Source organism: Protopterus annectens, chromosome 10.part0 (assembly GCF_019279795.1).
Source record: "Protopterus annectens isolate FY-2018-M chromosome 10.part0, PAN1.0, whole genome shotgun sequence".
Lineage (NCBI taxonomy): Eukaryota > Metazoa > Chordata > Ceratodontiformes > Protopteridae > Protopterus > Protopterus annectens.
In genome coordinates this window covers 1180219641-1180243752 of record NC_056744.1, presented here as the reverse complement: position 1 = coordinate 1180243752, position 24112 = coordinate 1180219641, and the positions used below count along the sequence as shown (strand labels likewise).

Below are 24112 nucleotides of genomic sequence, written 5' to 3'. Positions count from 1 at the left end.
TTAGATTTTTGTAGGGGATTATGAGATTGGAGAGTATAAGAGTGCTGTTAGGTTGATAAAATATCTTGTGGGCAATGGTGAGTTGGGAGACTTTCAGATGGTTTTGAAGTTCAAGCCAGCCTAGCTGCATTAGATTCAGACAGTGGTGAGTTCTAAAGGGATTGCCAGTGGCAAATCTGGTGATGTTATAGGAATTAGTTAGTTTGATAAGATTATTTTTCTTTAGGTTAGTATATATGGGTGAGGCGTACATAAGAGTTGAGATTAAATGGGAGTGTGCAATCTTGGTTTTGGCTACTGGAGTTAGGAAAGCTTTGATTCTATATAAGGAGCCTATTTTTCTGTTGACAATTTTTATGGTGTTATTTATGTGGCTGTCAAATGTAAGGTTATTGTCAATAGTAATTCCTAACAATTTAGTGGTAGAGTCAGGGAATATAATCATGCCATTATTGGAAATGACAGAGAAGTCTACAGGGGAGGACTTACTGGTGGGTGTAAAGAGAAGGAGCTTAGTTTTTTTAGCATTGAGGAGTCAACGTTTTGTGAACCATGTTTCAACTATGTTAAATACATTCCGAGTTAGAGAATGTAGTTCTGATGGGGAGTTTGCTGAGCATACTAGTGTAGAATCATCTGAATATTGAATGCAGGTGGCTTGTGGAAATGCTACATGGAGGTCATTGATAAATAGTGAAAAAAGAAGTGGACCTAGAATAGAGCCCTGAGAGGGTGACTGGCAGAAGGGATGATATATTATTTTCCCAGAGAACTGCCTGTTGCCTATTGGTAAGGTAGGACCTGAACCTTTTAACCACCAGAGACTCAAGGGAAAGGGATTCAAGAATGTTGGTAAGAAGGGCATGGTTTATCATGTCAAAAGCTTTTGAGAGGTCAATAAAGAGTGCAGATGAGAGGTTGTTTTTATTGCGATTTCTACTGATGGCATCTGTAAAGGATAATAGGGCAGTTGTGGTGCTATGTGATGGCCTAAAGCCATGCTGGCAGTTTGCTATTATGTTATGTCGAGATAAATGGTTTAATAGTTGTTGGTGAATGCATTTTTCCATAATTTTTGTTAAGGGTGATAAAAGAGCTATTGGCCGGTAGTTAGAGTAATCATTTGAGTTACCACCTTTGTGTAGGGGGATAATATGGGAGATTTTCCAGATGTCTGGAATGATTCCCTCCTTAATGGTTCTATTTATGAGGATGGATATAGGGTAGGAAATTACTTTGGCTGCTTTTTGCAGGTATTCAGATGGTAGCTGGTCAGCAGAAGGAGTACAAGGCTTAAGTTTTTGGATGAATTTGTAGATGAGAGTGGTAGAGATGGGTTGCAGATGGAATGTTGGTAGAATTCCAGGTACGGTGGTGGGAAGGTGTGAGTTGTCTGGGATTAGTTGACTGGCTAGTGATTGTATGGTCTCTGTGAAGAAGGTATTGAAGGCACTGGCAGTTTGATGGGGGGTATTTGGATCGGCCTGAAGTGGGGTAGGTGTAGTAGTAGTAGTTATTATATTCTTTATAGCTTTACTTTCAACAGACATAGAAGTAGGAAAATCACATGTTCTATCAACTAAGATGTCTTCAGCCCCAGGACTTCTATTTTCATTGGTTGTTCTTGTTAAACGAGCTTTAATGACAGGCTGAAACTTAGTCCATCTTTTAGCTACAATTTCTTCACTAATCTTGATGAGTTCATTAACTGGATAACCTCTACCTACAAATAATTTAACAATATTAGCCATTTCATCCTTAAATTTTTGTTCTTCACTAGTAATTCTACTAATATGAATAGCCTGTCCTCTTTTATAATGTACATAATTATTAGTGAATGTCTCCTTTCTATGAATCCAAGTTGCCAATCTTTTTTTTCAGATTCCACAATTTTAATATTTAAATCTAGGAAATGCACTTTTTTCCCTATTTTACCTAATGTAAATGTCAACCATTCAATACTATTATTAATTTCAACTACAAACTGCTTAAAAGAATCAACTCTATCATCCCAAATAAAAAATAAATCATCTATATACCATTTATAACACTTAAACACTTATAATGTGTTTAAATAATGGTAAATTAATCAGTGTAATATTTTCCCACCAACAGAGTACCATGTTAGCAAAAGGGGGAGCAACTTTAGCTCACATGGCTACTCCCATAATTTGCCAATAAATAGTGTCTTCAAATATAAAAAAAATATTACCTAGCACTATATCCATCAACAACCCATTGATGTTAATTTTTACCCTATCCATACAATGAAACTGTTCTAAATAAAGTTTGATAAATTCAACACCTTCCTCTTGATTAATATTTGTATACAATGAAGTTATATCAACTGTGCATACCAAAAGACCTTAGTGAACGTCAAATCCCCTCAACATATCCAAAAAGGACCAAGAATCCTTGATGTAAAAATTACTTGTTTGTACAAGCAGATTCAATAAACTATCTAAATAGTGCAAAATGGTAGTAGTCTTATGTCTCGATGCAGACAGCATTGGCCTAAATGGTGGGTTACTGGCATTTTTATGTATCTTAGGTATGCCAAAAATTCTACCCAACTCAGGTTCTTCTACTATTAAAAATTCATAAGCACTGAAAGGGATCCATTTTTGATTAAAAAGCTCAAACAATTTCTGATCAACTTCTACATAAGATTGTTTAATTTTTTTATTTTTAATCTTAATATAATGTCTGGCATCATTTAATAAATTCAGCATTTCAATTTTATATTTCTCCTGTTCCAGCAAGACCAGACCACAGCCCTTATTAGTTTTCATAATTCTTAAAAAAGAAGTTATGTACTCACCATAACGTTCCATCTGAGTAGTTTTACTTCATTTTTATTCAACCTGTGGGATACCGGATCCAGATCCGATCTGAGCCGGCAACTTTACTAGCATCTGTTCCAAGCTCCAAGCTCCTCCCCTTACCCATAATACACCACCACCACCACCCTCCAGCCCCCAGATCGAGTTTGCTGAACCTTATACTGATAACCCAACTTGAAAAAATACTTGTGACCTATAACTGCAGCCCGTAGGCTGTTCATATGCCAAGGTCCGAGGGAAGGAGGGAGGGACGGTTGAAGACAAATGAAGTAGAAATACTCAGATGAAACGTTATGGTGAGTACATAACTTCTTTATCTGAAGTAGTTTACTTCATTTGGTCTTCAACCTGTGGGACAGACTCCCCAGCTGCTAAAACTCCTGCGAGGCCCTCATGGAACAATATTCCAGAGCACCGCGAAACAGGATGCTCTCCTTCTGGAAGTCAAATCCAATTTGTAATGAGAAATAAATGTATGAGATGAAGACCAAGTACCTGCAGAGCAAATATCATCCAAAGACACTCTAGACCAAAAGGCCGTAGACATAGCCATCGATCTATTGGAATGAGCTCTTACCTGGCCTGGAGTAGACATGCCTCTGTCCTTATAGACCTGAAGGATGCATGAAGAAATCCATCTAGCAATAGTGTCCTTGGAGATAGGTTTCCCCAAAAATGGTTTATAGAAGGATACAAACAATTATTCAGATTTATGGAAATGTTTTGTCCTCTGTAAATAGAATCGTAACTGTCTATGAACATCCAGCAGGTGGAGTTTGTATTCCATCTTGTTAGTAAAAGTAGGAAAAAACACAGGCAAATTGATGTTCTGATTGATATTGACTGGTGATGCCACCTTAGGAAGAAAGGATGGATTGGTCTGAAGGGAAACCCTATCTTTGTGAAAAATCATGTAAGGAACTTTGATGGACAAGGCCTGCAATTCTGAATCCCTTTTGGCAGAGGTAATAGCCACCAGAAAAGCTGTCTTCCAAGATAAATATTTCAGATCTGCTGTTGCAGAAGGCTTGAAAGGCGGAGCGACCAAAGCTTGAAGAACCATAGTAAGGTCCCATGGGGGAACAGGATCCTTGACCAGGGGGACATAACAAAAAGGTGCCTTTAATAAATGCTTTACACAGTATAGAGAAGGCTAGAAAGGCAGAAATCTCAGCCATGTGAAAATGGGAAATGGCAGCCAACTGAACCTTGACAGTTGAAGAACTAGCTCTGTATTGAAAAATATCAGCTAGAAAATCAAAAATGGTGGAAATAGTAGCCATAAAGGGGTCTAAACTCCTTTGAGAGGTGCAAAGGGAAAACATTTCCACTTGCTGCAATAAACCTTCCTGGTCGAAGACTTATGAGCAGGCACCAAAATCGACCTAAATGAGGAGGATAGTCCAGGAGTCCTAGCAATCACAGGAACTGAAGCAGCCAAGCTGTGAGCTTCAAACTGTCCAGATTCAGATGAGGAACCCCCGAAGGGTGTGAAATCAGATCCTGAATGGGATCCGAGATCCAAGGCGGAAAGCCAGAAGGTGAAACCAAAGGAAGGGAAACCATACCTGGCAAGGCCAAAACGGTGCAATAAGGATCACTTTGCTCCCCTGTCGATGAGCTTTCTGTAGAAACCTTGGAATAAGAGGTACTGGAAGGTAAGCATACAGAAGACTGGGAGGCCAAGCATGAACTACAACATCTCTGAGAGACACCCTAGCAGGGGGTTCAGAGCTTAAAACTCACTGCACTTCGCATTGGAAGGAGATGCGAAGAGATCACAGCAAGGTTGACCCCATTCGCAGAAGATCTGTTCCACTACCGAAAGATTCAGAGACCACTCTTAAGGCATCAGAATAGTCCAACGTAGCATGTCCACTAGGATGTTGTACCATTCCAGAATGTACATTGCAATGAGAAAACGACCGGTGGAGATCACCCATTCCCACACTCTCATGGCCTCATGACAAAGGGGGGTAAGATCTGGTCCCTCCCTGTTTGCTGATATACTAGACCACTGACATGTTGTCTGACTGAATTGCAATCGTTCCCAGAGGAAGAAAGGCATGAAGGGCCTGCAACGCCAGAAGGACCACCCTCATCTCTAGGACATTTATGTGCAAGCTGGTCTCTACAGGGAACCACAGGCCTTGGACTGTCCTGCCCAAACAATTCCCCCCATCTGAGTTGGGAGGCGTCCGCGGTTACTATGGCTTGGACCGGGGCTGGAACAAAGGGTCATCCCTCCAAAATGTCTGGAGAACACATCCATCATATGAGGGACAACTCGACTGAGTTGAATTGGATATGCCAGTGGCAGTTCCAACAGGGACCATTGTACAGTTAGAGTCCACTGAAGAATTCTCATGTGTAACCAGGCACATGGGGGAAGTGTTATGGTCACTGCCATAGAGCCTAAGGCCCTCAACACCAATTCCAGCATTGGGAGATGAGAGTGGTAGATCAGGGAGACATGTATCCTCATGTTTTGTACTCTCTCCACGGTCAGGAAGATTTTGCACTGTAAAGTATCTATCCTGGCACCAATGTAGTCTGTCACCTGTACAGGATCTAGGAGTGATTTGGATGCGTTGATTGTGATCCCCAAATGCAGGGCAAGGATCAGGAAATAATCCCTGGTTTGGGGATTAGATGCCTGGTGGGAGCAGTGAGGAGCCAATCATTCAGGTACAGATAGACCTGAATCCATTGAAGCCTCAGGTGAGCTGCTACCATTGCCATCTCTTCGGTGAACACCCTGGGGGCTGTGGTGAGTCCAAAGGGTAGGGCTCAAAACTGGTAATGATTGACTCTATCTGGAAGTGGAGGAACCTCCTGGAGCTTCTGTGCATCTTTATGTGATAGTAAGCATCCTGGAGGTCTAACGAGCACATCCAGTTGCTCTCTTGCAGGTACAGCATGATGGACTGTAGTGTGACCATCCGGAACTTCTCTTTGGCAACTGACAGGTTCAGGGTAGAAAGGTCCAAAATGGGGCTTAAGTCCCCCATTTTCTTTGGCACCAAAAAGAACCTGGAGTAGAAGCCCGATCCGGACTGATCTGGGGGGATGGTTTCAATGGCTCATTTTTCTAGCAGCTTGGAAATTTCCTGTGCTGCTGCCTCCCTTTGCATAGGTGGTATGTCTGGGAGGTGTTTGGGAGATTTGGGGGGACCCACAAAGGGGATAGAGTATCCTCTGGATATGACCTGAAGCACCCAATGGTCTGATGTTATGGACTCCCATACTGCTAGGTGCAAGGACAATCATCCCCCGACTGCCTCCAGAGTAGAGTAGTCGGGCAACCACTCAGGGTTGCTGCCCAGGTCTGTCTGAGAAAGGTTCTCAAGACCCAAAATTGCTCGGACCACCTCTGCCTCTGGGCCAGCGTCCATTCTGTCCCCCTCTGCCTCTGGTGGAAGAAGAGCCATGAGTGTCCCGAGAATACTTTGACTTCCGGAACCACATCTTCTTTTGCCCTCTCTGGTTCTGGGAAAAGGACCTTTGAGGGTTTGAGAAGCTGATCCCGATGGCAGACAGTGTCTTCCCATCCTTCTCACTTTGGACTAATGTCTCTTTGACGGTCTTACCAAAGAGAGTAGAGCCGTCATAAGGGGCATTGGCAAAGGATGCCTTGAAAGGTTCCGAAAATTGACATAATCTGAGCCAGGCATTGCGCCTCATGGACACGCCGGACCCAGCTGCCCTAGCCACTCCTTCAGTAGCATGTGAAAGGAGTTGCATGGACATGTTGGAGACTGCTTTCATAGTGGCCATCCTCGCGGAGAATGAGACCCTGTCCTCCTCCAACATGGACTTAGGGGGAGACTCCTCCAGCTTATTTACCAGGTCACATTGGAGTCTGGTGATATGGGCCAGGTAGTTCAGCGCCCTAATAGAAAAGGTAACTGAAGCATATACCTGCTTCCCTAGGTGGTCCATCATCCGTGACTCTCGGTCAGGAGGATGAACTGAGGAACTCTCCTGGGGAAGTTCCTTTTTTATGGCTGCTGCTACCACCATAGTGTCTAAGGGGGAGCCCTTGTTCTATGCTGGCCTATCTGTGGGAGGACCCAAAATTTTGTCAGGCCTTTTTGGAATTGTTTCCATGGTGTCAAGCTCCTTCCATGCCCACAAGGTGGCCAGGTCCACCAAAGGATCCACTGGAGGGGACACCAGGAATTAGATGGGTCCATGCCGAAAGCCTCCAGGAACATGGACTCGTCAGAAGAAGATTGGGGGCAGACCAACCTCCCCACTGATGTAGGATTTCCATGATGTCTCCAAAGGAGACATCCTCGGGAGGTGACCTAAGGGAACCCTCTCCATCATCCAAGTCTGTATCCTCGGCAAGGGACTCGGGGGAGTCCAAGTGCTTCCTCTTGCACGTATGCTTGTGAGGCACCTCTCCAGGGGGGGCTCTCTAGGGGGAACTTGCAAGTCACTTGTTCCATAGGGGAACTGTCTGGGGCTCCTTGAGCATGGGCTGTCCCTCTGGTAAAAGGATGATGATCATAGAAAGAGCCGAGGGGGTCTGGGTGGAGTCCAAGGGGACAGTCAGGGGTCTCGATCCAGGTGAGAGAACCTTTTCTACCATGTCAAACACCGAAGGATAGGGAACCTCCTGAAAAAAATGTAAGTTGGCCGGTCTCCCTGGGTCCGATGAGAGAATTGGAGCTGGGCCCGAAGTGGTCATAGCTCCGAGGGAGGGAACTTGGCCTGACAAAGGCGGAGCCAATGAAAAAAAGTTCCACTCCCTTGGATCTGACACCCAAGCTCCAGCTCCGAGAGTGGCTCAGATCCAAGCTGGTCAGATCTGACACACTCCAGGCAGCTGTCGGCATTGAGGAAGCAGGTACCGTTGGCGCCGATCCCCTGAATAATGCCATCCTCGGATCCAAATACTCCGAACCGGATTGACGGATTGGAGAAGGAGATATCAGTTGGAAAAAAGGAAGCAAGCTCCCCCCTCCTGAGGGAGAAGGGGCTGGCAAGACCCCCATCTGGATCTGAGTATGAATGAACCTCCTCATCATTTTATCCATATCGACCTCAGACAAAGACCGGGTGGACCTCGACGAGGCCACAGACTCTGACCTTGTGGGTCAGGGCAACAAGGCCTAGAAGCTGAGTGCGTCTCCTCCGGCTCTGGGGAAAACCACAGAGAATGGAGCCAAGGGGAGTTACAGATCCTTAAAGTCTTGACTGATGAAGGGAGGTCCGGAGACCTCTTACATTTTTCCCTTGACTTTGACTCTCTCCCCTTCTCTCTGCCCCTTTTCTGCTCCACTTCCACAGGCTTTTGCACAGGAGGTTGAGTTCCAGCCTGGGAGGGAGGAAAAGCCAGGGGAAGAGAAGAAGGAGAGGTGGCCACATCAGCCTCTGTGACCAAAGACGAAGACGAGGCAACTGTCTCAGAAGGGGGAAGAAGGCTTTTCAGGGCCAACTTGGCCTTCCTGTCTTCAATGACATGCGGGTTAAACCCGTGCATATAGTGTAGTCTGTGCTCAGATGGGCCACACCCAAGCACATAACACACAGAGTGTGGCCATCCGCAGGGGATAACTTATGGCCACACTCAGTGCATCTTTTGAATATAGGCTTATCAGCCATGGTATCAGAAGAAAGAATAACTGAAAAAAGAAAAGTTATTTCTTTCCTACTGAAAAACACCCACTCACCACACTCACACACAGAACACACTGAGGAGGGGAGGGGAAGCAAAAACACACACAACTACTCTAAACTAAGCTAACAACTCTAAAAACTAGAAATTTGATGCACCAAACAAGGGGAGGAGAAAGGGGAACCTACACTATCACTACCTAAAATTTAGAGAGAAAAAAAGAGATATTTTAAAGTTTTTTTACCCACTTACAACCTGGAGCTCTGGAGATCACGATGTTTTAGCTATTCACTGCAAATGAGATCTGGGGGTTGGAAGGTGGTGGAGGTGTATTATGGGTAAGGGGAGGAGCTTGGAGCAGATGCTAGTAAAGTTGCCGGCTTGGATCCGATACGGATCCGGTATCCCACAGGTTGAAGACCAAATGAAGTAAACTACTTCAGATTTGCTGTTATGACAACTCTTTTAATGGTTTTAATTCCTGCTGACTTAAATTAAAATATTTGTATTTAGATCTATTGTTAACTAGTACTTCAAAATTATTTTCACATTTGATGAAAGTATTGTGTATTACTTAGTGTAGGGTTAAATGTACTCAGTTTTTTAACATGACTATCAGCTTCATTAATATTAATATCATGTACAATGAATTTCAAATTTAATTTTCTAATGTACAACTTAAAATCAACAACCAATTATGTGAAATTCATTCTCCTACTGGGAATAAAACCAAAGCCTTTAGACAACACATTCATCTGATGTTTATCCAAACATAATGAAGTGCGATTAAAAATAGGACGATTAAGATGTCTAAACTTTGTGGGTTCATTGTTACTGTTAAAAGTCACTGAAATATCTGGAGAATTACAACCTAACTTCCTCTTCTTCTCCCATGGCCTCTTCTTTTCCCTCTGCTCGCTCTGCCATTCTGCTTCATATTTGGTAACTGGATGTAATTTCTCAGCCAAAAAAAAGTAGTTTTTTGATTGGAAACTTTAGGGTCAATTCCTGTATCTGTGTTGGGAGCTTCATTAACATTTACATTATTTATGACCAGCTCATTTGAACTAGTCACAGATGGAACATCAGCAGCCCTATCAGGTTCGCTTCCTGGTTTTGGCCCGTATTAGGGCCTACAGATGCCCTAGAACTTATATTGTTGCCATCGATATTGTTAAAAGCAGTTTCTCCACTATTTGAAATAACATAGGCCCTTCAATGTGAATAAGCTAATTGATTCTGTCCAAGTTGTTTATATTTCTTACTTATAAGTGTGGCAACATGTCTATCAATTTTAACAGACACTCTATCGTAAATAGGCTTAAAATGAACAAAAGAAGGATGTTGTACTATGCAGTCATTAAGAACTTGTATCTCAGTTTTCAAACTCTCAATTTTATCACAGTTAATTTTAATTAGTAGCTTAAGTGCCTCAAGTCCAAGTATTATTATACAATGCTACTAATTTGTGATACAAATTATCTGCATAGCTGATACCATTTGGAAATTTATAAACTCATAATCCAAGCGTCACTTGTTTGAGTTCGACACAGTGTATAAAGATAAAAATGATCATATTTCAAGTGATTTTAGCTTTAAGAATTTCTTTTCCAAAGCATAAATGTCCAACTTACAGTTAGCACCAGGAATGTCTCTGAAAATAGTTGTAGCCGAGCCAAAATTAATTCCACTGTTGAAAAATGGATTACTAATACTACCATTAATGAACCGAGAAACAAAATCTTCATTAATCTGCCCTCCATCAGCCACAATAGTACAGTCACTGAAAGCAGAATCAGAAAACTTGAAAGAATTACTTCTAATAACACCCTGGCCATTAACCTGCATTTTCTATAAAGTTGTGTTGAGCTGTACCATTGATTGTTGAAAAGTTTGTATTAACAGTTGCAGCTCACTAGATATATCATAAGTATTAAGATCCAGCTTAGCATTTCCACTGAACCCACTTCTAACCTGTTCCGCTGTAGTAGACAAATTGCCACCATTGATAAGGTTAGCAGTCACTGCAACATGTGCCATCTGGGAGACAATAAATAAATTAGTAAAAAAAAATTCCAATCCAGAGGGAAAAGGAAAACTGAAACACTGCACTTCTTAGAAGTCAAACACAACACGGCGCACACTGGCCAAACTGATGGCAACTTAAAACAAATGATAAATAAACTGGAAAAATAGACAAATCTATTTTAGTGATTTCATCCTGATTTATTTGGAACTTCATCAGAAATAGAATTCTAAAATCACCATCATTTAAAAAGCCCTCCAAACATGATCTAAACATGACATCTCGAGATAACATTCAATAGAAACACTGACAGCAATGGAAACACTTCTGTTCTCTAATTAAATAAACTAAATTAGATATTTGCATAGCAGTTCCATGCTAAAATTTACAAAATCTTGAACTTAAATATCTAATTTATGATGACCCTGCATTCAAGTGGCATGTTGGTGGGAGGGATTGTCATCCACTTTACCAAGTGTCATAGCTTTAATTTTCATTAAGTAATTTCCAATGAAATGGGTATGTCAATCAGACACAACATGATGGGCCATGTCCTAACTGAATTTACAGCATGCAGGCACAGACAAATTAATACATTCAAGCTGTCACCAGCAGGAAGTACCATCGCAAATATTTTCTAGGCAGTTCCAGAAAGTTCCTACCACTATTATCACAAACATTAAAAATATGTCATGAAAGTTAAACCCACACACAGTAAGAAAAATAAAGCAATTCAATCAGGAAGCAAAGGATTCTAATGGCATTTTCAGAAAGATTTGTTATATTACTATGCTCAAAAAGGGAATACTGAATCATTTGTTTCCTGAACTGCAATACCAGCAACTCATCATCAAAGGAAATTAATGAGAGCTTCCTGGGAATAATAGAGCAAGAATTGAAATGACTTGCAAGTCTTACATAATTATTAAACAAGTCATGAAGCTAAACAAGCTTAACATTTGCACAGGCCACCATGACTTGAACAGATCTGACTGGGTGAGCACCTATAAATTCATCCCAGGCCTGACTTGTTTTGCCCTCCTGAAGACAGGAGGTGCCTTATGAGTGTAGGTATTAGCAAGATAATTATGGTCTATGGTCTGACTGTCTTATAAACCTTCTGAATCTGTAAACCTATGAATGGCTGATGTTGAAGAGTTTGTTCCAATGATACTCAGTACCAGATATTGTTCTGTACCAGATGTTAATCAAGGCTTCTTGCAACTTCAACTAGATGAGGCTAGTTCACACCTGTCTACTTTTAATACTGCTTTTTTAGATTTCTATTTGGTATTTCTTCAGTACTGTAAGTATTTCACCAAGTCAAAATAGAAATAATTGAGATTCTTGAAGGTGTGGGTAATATAATAAATAATTTACTTATCTAGAGAGTTACCAAGCAAGAACATGAAGCAATGGTAATAAAGCCATCAGGCAGGTAAAAGCTAAAAAGTCTGAATTCAAATAACATCAAATGTCAAATATGTGTATATAATCTCAGAAATATAGACCACTGATACTTGAAGGTCTGAATACAGATTTGGAAAACCCAGTGTTCTAGTTAATAAGGTGGAACAGCAAGATAAGTAAGCTCTTGTGAGATTTCTTACAATGTTTCATTATCTATAAAAATTTGCACTCAACTTAATGGATACTGCAGTTCCACTGAGGAAACTGCTAAGTCATGATGTGAACTGGTGTTGGTCATTACAGCAAGACAGAAACTTTAAGCAGAGCTGTAGCTAGATCAGCTGCTGCCCTGGACAATACCTCCATTTTGCAGGTTAGGACCAAAGATTCTTCCAAATTTGAAGACCAAAAAACAAAAAAGTACAAACAAAGGACTTTGGAACCACTATGTATATACATAATGCCTCTCTTAACTGAATCAACACAGTTGCAAAAGTAGTAGCAAAGCACTATAATAGCTTTTTGCTATGGTTCAAAAATAAATGCCTTCAGGCAAAGCAAACAGCTAGATAAGTACTTTTCACAAATCTATGCCAAAAACATTTGCTAAATTATAACAAACAGCTATACTAGCTCGTTTCTAAAGTTCTTAATTCACAAACCCTGACTGACTGCTATTATTGCTGCCATGATTCATAATAAGGGAGCAATCAGCACCACTTCAATAGTGCTGCTCATGTCCCCCAATAGCTCATGCCTGAGATCATTGCCTTCTTAACCCTGCTCTTCCTAAGATTTTGTTTTTTATGTTTTGCAATGTATCTCAACTAGTCCTTCTTCCAATAGATATGAATCAATAAGGTTACATTGCATAGATAATACAAGACAGTAGACCAGTAGTGTATGGGTCAGAAGCTTTAACAAAAGCACAAACAAGATATTCACAACGCAGAAAGAAATGCTGACAATTGTTGTGGCAGTCAAAAATGTAACGACTATACTTATGACAAATCAGTAGCAGTGAAACCAAATTACAGGCTTTTGCAAAGTATTTTTAAGAAATGACTTTATAAGGTACCAAGAAGATTACAAAAGAAATATGTTAAACTTGCAAAAGTATAATCTGACTGGTTAATATATGATGGGAAAGCAACAGCATGTAGCACTGAACAGTGCTTACCTGAAGGAAGAGAAAAAAAGTTTCACTAGGAAAGAACATAGGGCTTTCTTTGGGTTATTCCACATCTACCTATTTCCAGCTAAAAAAACTTGATGGGCTTGTACCATAGAAGATAAAGAAATTCAGCTGCAGGAGGTATAAACACATTCAAGCTTATTGTCATAGGTTCATAGATTCATAGTTACCTATATATCTTTATTTTTAAGTTTAAGGCTAGCCAGTTTCCCTTTTTGTGCTCAAAATACCCTATCCCATTTGGTTATAGATTGGCCTTACCCATCTCATAGTCAATAATTATATATTACCCCAAACAGAATAACTGGAATCATAACATAGATAATCTGAGGGGACGCATGCATGAGATAAAGCATTTAGGAGCTGCATCTGTCTACTCCTAAAGTAAAAACATGAGGTACTTTGCACTTGAAAATGGTCATTGAAAATGGACAGAGGCAAACCTTGTTCTATGTGTTGGGGACTCTGTTCCATAGTAGTGGTATCCTCTGTGAAATATACCTGTTCCTACAAACCATTCTGTAGAAGTTGCAGAAGAGGTTTAGAGCTCTAGAATGAGTATTTATTTTGCCATTTCACTTGCTGATGTGCAGTAAATTCATCTGTAATGGGTTGGAGGATGCCTTGTATGCCAGACACTGGTCACCTCTTAGCAGTCTATAGGCTACTGAGTACAGTGACAAGGTTTTGAGTCAGTCCATGTAGGATATGTTCCTTTTAGTAAGGTTTCACTGTGGGCATTCCAGTTGTTGCATGTGTCTGAACAAATACATGCCAAAGGGGGCATTATATTCAGTAAGTGGTGTAATGAGGGTTGAGTAAAGGGGAGCAATAGCATCCCTAGATCTATACACAGTCCCTTTGTTTATAAGCTGCACAATATAAAAGGACTTCCTTACAACAATAGACACATAATTGTCAAAAGTTAGGTCACTGTGCATGTACATTCCCACATTCTGAACAACTGGATCTACTCTTAGGGGCGTATTCCCAATGTGGCAGTTTCCAAGGGTAGATGACTTTCCAAAGGATACAATAATGCATTTAGTCTTAAATTTAGTCTATTTAATTGTTGTCCATAAAGACATGAGCTTTCAATCTGCAAGGCTTAAATGTTTAAATTGAGTAAAGTGTTAAAAACATGAAAGCAATGTTCCCAAATCAGGGTTTTATACTGATCTCCAAAAAACAAGTAAATATCAAAAGGAAGACAAGCAACCCCTTATTAATAAAAGATCATCTCAATTAAGAACTTTCAACACTGCAATCTTCTTCAAAACTGAGGACTGTCTAAAATAATCTAATTAAATAAAACAGCACAGCAAAATCAAGTCATGCAAAGAAAATTCAAGTGATAAATTCATGTCAAACACAAATATGTAAAATATATAAATAAAAATAAATCCTAAAATCATGTGCATTTTCTTTAAAACTCTTCAATACATATATACGTGTGTATGTCTGTATGTACGTATAGAGAGAGGTAGATAGATAGAAAGACAGACAGATAGATAGATAGATAGATAGATAGATAGATAGATAGATAGATAGATAGATAGATAGACATAGATAGATAGAAAGAAATAAGCATTACATGTATACTATAGAGAACCGGTCTTACATTCCAGGAGAATTAATGGGTCAGTAAGGCTCAAGATACAGGAACAAATGGGCTGCAGGCCTTTTGTCCAGTGCAGAGATGGTGAGCTATTGCCCCTGGCAAGGAAATAATGTATTGATACAGTATAAGAAGGGGACCCATTTGACAAGTCCCACAGCAAGATTAAACATTTTTCATAAAAATCTGTCTTTAGCCATAGAAACATTATTTTGAATAAATTAAATGATATTGTTGTGAAAATAGAGAAGACAGAGATCTCTCTCCCTTTTGTTCTTGTCTTACTCTTATATGTTCAACAAGTAGAGATCTATTAATAATAGTCTTTGAGAACCACGTTTGCCATATGGCACCATGCTTTACAACTACAAATGATTAGTCCTGTTGTTTAATAAGTCGGTGTCAGCACTCCGCTTCTCTTTGATGATACCCACATAAACAGCACTGATGCCTACTGCTTAGTAAGCAAATCTCTTCAGTGCCTTACAAACACAAAAATAAAGCAAGGATAACATACCTCCTTTGTAAGCCGCCTTAGTGATTGGCTACGCGAGAGTGATACTCCTTGGTCATAGCCCTTCAGGAGGTCCATCTCTCGTTCAGTTAGAATATCTGGTTCTAGGTGCCTCATCCTGGCTTTTCTCTGTCTCTGATGTTGCAACTACATAAGAACATAAAACATAAAATATTAATATGTCAGCTCAGCATATAAATCAGCTGCTTTGACAGCAGATCAAAATATAATTTAACAAGATTGGACTATCCAGCAGAAATTCATTAATATAAATGTTTGCAATTGAAATAGTTCTTGTCTTTCCTTCTGGTTTCAGCATATTTTATCACATACCACGCAAGCTGATGTCAGCTAAACTTCCTAACATGGCAGGTACATACTAATAAATATATATGTGGCCTCCATCTTCTACTTGGCAAGTATCTTCAATAAATACCCATCAATATAAATTCTTTAATGATTTGTGATATTGTTTATTTATAAAACTATTTAAATAATTTACAGAAGGCGTTGTACAAACAAAATTAATATTGCACAAAAACGCCAATAAGAGTAAAATTAAAATAGTAATGAATTCACAAATAATAACTTAAAATAAAGATAAATAGGCAAAAGAAGTACCCCTAATAGGATTTAGATAGACCCTCCTGTAAAACAGGTACTTCTGAGATCTCCTGAATCAGAGAAGCTAGTTGGTTCCAAAGAACCAAAGTAAGGTAGGCAAATAACAACCTACCAGATACTTCTAGACAAAGTTTTTGGAACATGCAGCCACTACTAAAGTAAACATGAGGTACTTTGCTGGGCATAGGGCTTCAGCAGCTCCTTCAATTAAGTAGCATGCAGGATACAAAGGACAAAGTAGGGATGACAAGATTTTAAAAACAAACCTGTCAGCAAGTGGAGATAGTGCTGGTCAGGATCTGTATGACACATGCAAAGTATTCCTATCAAAAGTCCAGTTGCAAAGTTATATACTCATTGAAGGCATGCTGGGCAAAGCTTTAGTTGGTCATTTAATGTACTGGGTATTCCCCATTTGGTGCTACACTCAGCCAAAGGTGAAAACCAGAAAGATCCTCTAATGTTTAAACATTTGTTCTACATAGTAGCTCTTCTGAATTCTAATCTTGCCTATACAAACTATAGCAAAGAGTTGCAATACCTCCTTCCTGCAGTTGCTACTACATAGACAGTGCAGACAGTCTTGTAAATCATATAAGCAGCCACAATATCCCTGCAGCTGCTTAAAGGATTGTTTGCACTCACAGTCAGCAAGAGATATTAGTCGGTTCCATCGCTGACTTGTAAGGACGATCAACATCTCTTTTACAGCTTCAGTCACTCCCACTAACAGCTTTTGCCTGGGAGATCTGCCCCTTTTACCCCACCCTAGCTACAAATTTCTTATCAGGTTACCATTCATAAGCCTAAGGTACAAAGCACTGCAGAAGCCCAAGGAAGAAAAGACAGGAATATGTGATGGATGGACAGTATCCTACACCAACAAAGCTGCAGCCTTTGCTGTGTTAAGTTTTAGCCATGAACCTTCCACTGAAGAATGGAATCCAAGCCATGTTCCAAGGCAGAAAAGATAGGCACAGAGACCACATATAAGGAGAGGTAAAGCAGAATGTCATTAGTATAATACTTCTCCTAAGTCATAATGTATACATTGTGATCAAAAGCTTAGCTAAGATAAAACCTGAGGCACTCTGAATTCCAAAGGGAGGAACCAGGAGAATTATTTCCAGGAACCACTTGGTGGAAACAGCTTGAGGGGATTTGGCCAAACCATGATAAGAAGTTAGACCCTCAGTCAAATCCCATGGTTCAATGTGTCAGAAGCTGCTAAGAGAATAAGAACCAAACTAGAATACAACTTGTAATCCTTTGTTATCAGGAATCATTAAGCACTTCAATAAGGACAGCCTCAGTGCTGTGTTTAGGTCTAAAGTCAGAATGACATGGGCCAAGAAGGACAAGCATTGTTAGATTGGAATACATCTGTCTGAATATATCTTTCTCCATAAATTTACTCACAAAAGGATGGGGTGGTAGTTTTCCAGCATGACTGGATCAAGTGCTGGCTTTTTAAGGATTGGACTCATCAATCCCTCTTTTAATAAAGACGGAAATATGATGAAAGGAGATGGAAAATAATGGGTTCTAGTGGCTCAAGACAAGAGCTGTCATAATACAAACAGCAGATGACTGATTTCAGTTATTTGCTTATCTATTTAATGTCATTCTAATGGGAATACAATATATATTGGCCTGGGAGGAGATGATTGGAAAACCTGTCTGCTTTGTTAGGGATGGCCTGTGCCTCTCTCATCATGGTTTCTGTATATTAGCCAGGACTTTTTCCTCTCCTATAGTGCCTTTTATAGGAAAAGTCAGTCTCCACAAATTACTTACATAACAAATCAAAATCAAAACTATATAAAAGTAGTAAGTCTCATTGATAGAAAGCCTAAATAAGAAGCTGCACTCCTTACAAACATTCCTAACTTTTAAAAATATAGATGTTTGTGTAGTCACTGAAACATGGTTTCAGAATACTGATAGGACCCAACACTGTGGATTTTAATGCCTACCACTCTTTCAGACAGTGTAACTGGAGGGGCATGTTTGTATTAATAAGAAGGTATCTCACCTCCCAGATTCATGTCAGGATATTGACCCTGAACTCCTCTATATCCCTTGCATTGTAGCTGCACCAGCCACTATGGTGGTATTAAGAGATAAAGCCCTGACTATAGCCAGAATGACCTAGGTTTGATTAGTGGCTCAGGTGACTGATGGAGTGGCAGAGAGGAATGGACATGCTCATTCTGGGGGGATGGCATTTGTCAATGATGCTTCCTGTGGGGAGGTATGGTCCAAAAGAGGGGGACCACCCTCAGACATGGGTTGAAGGGTATAGGGGAGGGGGCTCAGAAAAGTAGGTAGGTCATACATAACCCCCCCTGGCTAGAAGATGAACAGCAGACCCCCCAAATGCCCTCCATAGGTTTATAGGTGTGTACTAGGCTAATAACTACTAAGACCCTTTATAAGCCTAGCCGTGCAACCCAAATGTAACCCACAGACTTTATTTATATAGGTGGTGATTTACTCACTGCCTCTGGCATCAGAAACATGGGTGCCAGACCAGAGGTCAATTTCCGATTACCAATCCATTGCCAAGTTGCTCTTAAATAGGGACAGGGAGGAACTCGGCTTCCCATGGATGGGGAGCCTGTTCCAGAGAATGGGAATTCTCTGAGAAACATACCTGTCTGTCCAATATGCCTTATTTATGTCACAAACAAAAGTTATGTATTTTATTCTAGTATTTATGATGCTGCTTGTTTTGCAGATGTGCAAAACATTCCTCAAACCAGAGTCCAGGGATGCCTTGTATGCCAGGCAAAGATCATCTCTCAGAAATTTGTATGACACCAAGTAAAGAGACAGAACTTTGAGGCAATCAGTGTAAGACATTATGTTTACTCCCTGTATTCTTTTTGTAAGGTACCTTTGTGAATATTCCATTTGCTGAATGTGTCTGGTCAGATACATACCAAAGGGTACATTATACTGTATGATGAGTCTGCTGAAGGCCATTTACAGTGGTATGATAACCTCTCTGGACATAGATGCAATGGTCTTGCTTATAAGTTGAGCAACATAGAAGGAGTTTCTTACTACCTTCAACACATGTTGGTTGAAGGCTAGGTTACTTTCTAAATGAGTTACCAGATCCCTGACTAGCAAATGAACTTTTAGCAGTGTTTTACTGATGACATAGTTACCTAGGATGACTGACTTTTCAAAAGGTACTATAATGCATTTCTTGGTACTGATTTTTAAGCCATAGCTTTGGCATCAATCATTTGTTTGTGTTAGACCTTCCTGAAGGGTGTTCTCATCTTGGAGGATTCAATGACTGTTCCCAGTTTGCAATTATCTGTAATCTTGGTTAATCAGAGGCCTTTGACATTGGATTTGACATCCTAGAAGTAGATGCCAAAGAGAAGTGGGCCTAGCACAGATTCCTGGTGGATTCCACTGGTGACCAGCCTCGTTGTGGAGGTAGCATCACCAATTCTAACCTCCTGGATTCTTTCAGTGAGCCAGCTGGCTCTCCAGCATGTTATAAAGGGGTTTATACCTAGTTTTGTAAGTTTTTGACAATGTCCAAGTGGGGCATTGTAAAATCTAGGCAGGCAGTATGCATAATTTTCCCCACATCCACTGCCTTAGTGACCTTTTCAAAGAAGTCCACCAGATTCAGTAAACATAACCTTCTTTTGACAAAGCCAAACTTGGACTGATCCTGTGTCTGGAGGTCTCCTACATCATTGCTGATAATTTCCATGATAATTCTTTCCATGGCTTTGCAAATAAAAGTAGTCAGGCTAATGGGTCTCCAGTTCCCAGGATCTGTTGAAGGTCCTCCCTTATGAAGGGGAATGACTGTTGCAGTCCTCCATTCACTTGGCACAAAACCTGTTTTAAGACTATAAATATTGACTCTGGGGGTCCTAAATAGTCATGTTTTAAACTGTTCAGATGGCACCCTGGAAGGTAATCGGGGCCCAATGAGGCTGTGTTTTTGGCTTTACTGAGAGCAGCCAGTACGTGTTCCCTAGTTATAGTTTATGGGGTTATATTTGAGGGAATTTTTTGGAGGATGGAGAGAGGGAGGTAAAGCTGGAACTGAATTTGTCTGCTAACATGTTCCCTATATTACCAGGATTGGTGAATGGGACACCATTAACCACCAGTTCACCACATTGCTGTGTGCTGCCCTTGAGGTTTTTGATATAACTGAAGAAGGCCTTATGGTTATCTTTCACCTGGACGGCTATCTTAACCTCAAAGTTGGCTTTGCTTGATCGAATTAACCCATTTAGTTGCCTATTTAATTTGATGAGAGAGCTTTAACCTTTATGGGAACTGCCCCTCCTGATTTTTGCCATATTTTTCTTTTCATTTTATTATATATCTTGTTTAATTTGGGATGCCACCAGGGCGGTTTGTTTCTGGGGCTATTCCTGAGCTTGCTTCTGGTAGGTACAGCAACTTCTATGCAGTCAGTGACATAGTTCAGTGCCTTGAAGGTTTGACAGTAAATGTTATCACCTGCAGCAGATGGCATTAGTGAAGTGAGTGGCATTAAAAGGGGAAAATGCAAAAGTGTGAATGCTGTTACACAACCATGTTTTTTGCGACCCCTCAATCAATTACATGTACACTATGGCGTACAGTGCGTACGCTTGCAAACATCCCTATGTCCAGTATTTTACCCTTGTTACATGTACACTATGGCGTAGAGTGCGTACGCTTGCAAACATCTCTAAGTCCAGTATTTTACCCTTGTTACATGTACACTATGGCGTACAGTGCGTACGCTTGCAAACATCCCTATGTCCAGTATTTTACCCTTGTTACATGTACACTATGGCGTACAGTGCGTACGCTTGCAAACATCTCTATGTCCAGTATTTTACCCTTGTTACATGTACACTATGGCGTACAGTGCGTACCCTTGCAAACATCCCTATGTCCAGTATTTTACCCTTGTTACATGTACACTATGGCGTACAGTGCGTACGCTTGCAAACATCTCTAAGTCCAGTATTTTACCCTTGTTATATGTACACTATGGCGTACAGTGCGTACGCTTGCAAACATCCCTATGTCCAGTATTTTACCCTTGTTACATGTACACTATGGCGTACAGTGCATACCCTTGTAAACATCCCTAAGTCCAGTATTTTACCCTTGTTACATGTACACTATGGCGTACAGTGCATACCCTTGTAAACATCCCTATGTCCAGTATTTTACCCTTGTTACATGTACACTATGGCGTACAGTGCATACCCTTGTAAACATCCCTATGTCCAGTATTTTACCCTTGCTGTACCTTCCTTTTCTAGCTGATTGACGTTAAGAGCATATGTTTCCACATGTGTAAATTTCCATTGCTACACTCATGCTCTAATTGTCTAAGTAGTACATTGGTTTTATTTTGTCTTATACTTAACCTATGTATACATGTTTAGTTCTGTTATTTGTAATGCACTACTGTATCCCCCCTGTTGTGGCTGAAAATTTCATTCCCTGTCATTTTGGATGCAGGAATACACCAGTCTGCTTCTGAGATTAAAATCTCCCAACAGTACAACTTCCTAATTTCTACTGTAAGACCTTAACCATTCCTTTATCAATTCAATGTCCTTTCTTTCAATATCCAGTGGTCAGTACATTTTACTGGATCACCCTCTTGCAGCCTTTTTTCCTTTCTAGGATGCTAATGTTTAGTGGTCCTCTCTTCTCCACTCCACTCCTTTTCTTCAAGGTACTCATAATGTATTATACTAATACAGACTGCTACCTAACTCCTGACTTGACCTTTCTGTCCTACCCAAAAATATATCCTGTAACCTCCATATCCTAATCCTTTTCATCATTTGCTCAGGATTCTGCCACATCTTGTATATCTGTTTCCTTCCACTTGAATTACCATCCCAGTCTCCCATATTTTCTTACCTAAACTCTTGGCATTACTCAGCACAATCCTTCACTCCTACCTTAGTTTTGTCCTTTTTCTACTCTGTTTACTCTTTTCAGCTTCTGACTTATACCCTGTATCATCATCTTTTTCCTACCCATTGTATCCATAGCATTGTCTAATGACTTTTGTACCATTGCGTCTATTTCTACTTTTGTTTGTTTAAACAAGTCCTACTAGTGACCTTATTTTATCTTGCTATCTGACAACTCCCCAGTATATTACATTTCACTTTAATGGTATAACTGTTCTGATATGCATTCCTGTCTTTAGCAAGGCTGCCCAACATGGAAAAGAGGTGAAGTTTTTGGGAGTGAAGAAGTTCTCTCTCTTTGACATACCCCCTCCCCCCATTTATTTCTGCTTTATGTCCCATTCGTTTTTGTGTGGTACATACTGTATACAAGCTGAACATATGAGATTTATTTAACTACATAGCTGTCAACACAGTGCCTGAGTCAAGTTCCATACCGCAGAATTCTGCTATGTAAATGGTGACTTTGAACAGGGCTATCCATTTTACCCCGATCCCAACAGAAAAGTAGGCTGGATAGACAGATTGACTAGCTTGTGTAACATGTTAAATATAATTCATTAAGACACATTACTTGTCCTGTTTGGTCCTGGAATGCAGCACATCTTGTCTGATAAAAAAGACATACAGAGTATTACTTCCTCTGAACCTTTGCTGCTAAATGTTAATTATAGGTTTCTAAACCTCAGCAGATGTTAGCACCTAGTGCATGTATATTTAGACTGCAAAGATATGTTGAGCTCTGCAGTGCTAATGAATAATTCATTTTTTATTTATAAAAAGTGAATATTTCACTTTTTATTTATTAACCAGGTACGTCCACTGGACACAGGTGTCCCTTTTCAGTGATGACCTGAAGCACCATCTGGCTAAGTAACTTGCTTAGAGTCACACAGTAGGTAACTCGAGTTTGAGGAACTCAAATTTTGGACTACAGGAAGCAGCATGCTAATAGGTCATAGACCCAGTTTATATCATAGTATAATTATTGGGGATGACTTATTCACTCTTTAGTGTTTAACACTAATGTGATATTCAGTTGTTTGAATACAGAACCAAAATTTACATATTATACCAGTGAAAACAATTCTTCCTTCAATGAATGGGTACATTCTGTAAATGTGAGATCACCGTGTATGTGAACATTAAAGGAATGTAATTCACCTACCCTTGAAATTCTGCCCTACTCTTTGGCACACCTCTGGGGTGTGTAATAATGATCCTACTTATTCTACAGGGTACATCATTTATTTAAATTCTGTGATGTGGTTTTGGATTCCAAGAAAACTGTGAATGGTCTACATCACCTTAAATAATGCAAAATGTGTGCCCATTTTAATCAAGTTAACATGAATAAACATGATGCCATTCCAGGGTACCATAGGGATCAGTGCTTGGCCATCTCCTGTTTGGCATTTATTTTGCAGCTATACAAGTTAATATCCTAGAAGAGCGGTTGACTGGACTTGTTAATAACTGCAAGCTGGATACCATTATCTACTCATCCACTGATACTAAACACTTCCAGCAAGGGCTGGAATACGTACTTACCTAATTTACTGAAAACAATCTCAAGCTAAATGAAAAAAGTGCAGTATAGTAGCATTCATTAAAAAAGTTGCTTCCTACCTCATAAGTTACAAATGGTGGTCCTCTTCAGACAGATATGGTCATAAAACACCTGGGTACTTGTATGGATAAGTGTAACTCATTCAGTCATCATGCTTTCAGTACATATAGGAAATTCTCCTGCTTGACTCAGTTAATTTCCAAGGGAATATCTTCAAGGTCCAATGAAGTCATCTTACCACTGTAATCTTCCCTTATCAGTCTCATTAATACAATGCCTCCTTTGGTTCACTTAAATCCAAGTATATCTCTCAGTTTGAAAGGCCCAAAAGAGTTCTACCCAAGCAAATTAAAAGTCTTAAATCCTTCAACTATATCGATACATAAGCATGAATTTTTTTGTACTCAATAGCTCCAAGGTGACTTGTGTCTTGCTTTTGCAAGCTGTAAAAGTCCCAGTCCTATTTGATGTCCTCTTTCTTCACAAAACCAGTAGCTCTACAAGCAGCAACACTGGGTTCTTAAATCTATACCAACAAATAAAAAAAGACTCGCTAGAGGGACAGGTTCCTAATTTAATGTATTCCTAGCCTACGGAGTAAGTTACCACTATATTTCAAACAAAGCAGTATTTCAGCTACATTTAAGGCTAATATTGACAACTGGATGGGAAGGCATACATTTTTACCAGGTTTATCATATATAGCTT

General features: G+C 40.1%; 1 protein-coding gene across 1 annotated transcript in view; it reads right to left on the bottom strand.

Annotated features, from left to right (window-relative positions):
- CCDC17 (coiled-coil domain containing 17) overlaps positions 1–24112 on the bottom strand; it is a 785488-nt gene that overhangs the window by 714119 nt on the left and 47257 nt on the right. Inside the window, exon 3 of the mRNA XM_044086848.1 lies at positions 15236–15379. Within this exon, the coding sequence (XP_043942783.1) occupies positions 15236–15379 (144 nt within the window). The remainder of the gene's footprint in view (positions 1–15235; positions 15380–24112) is intronic.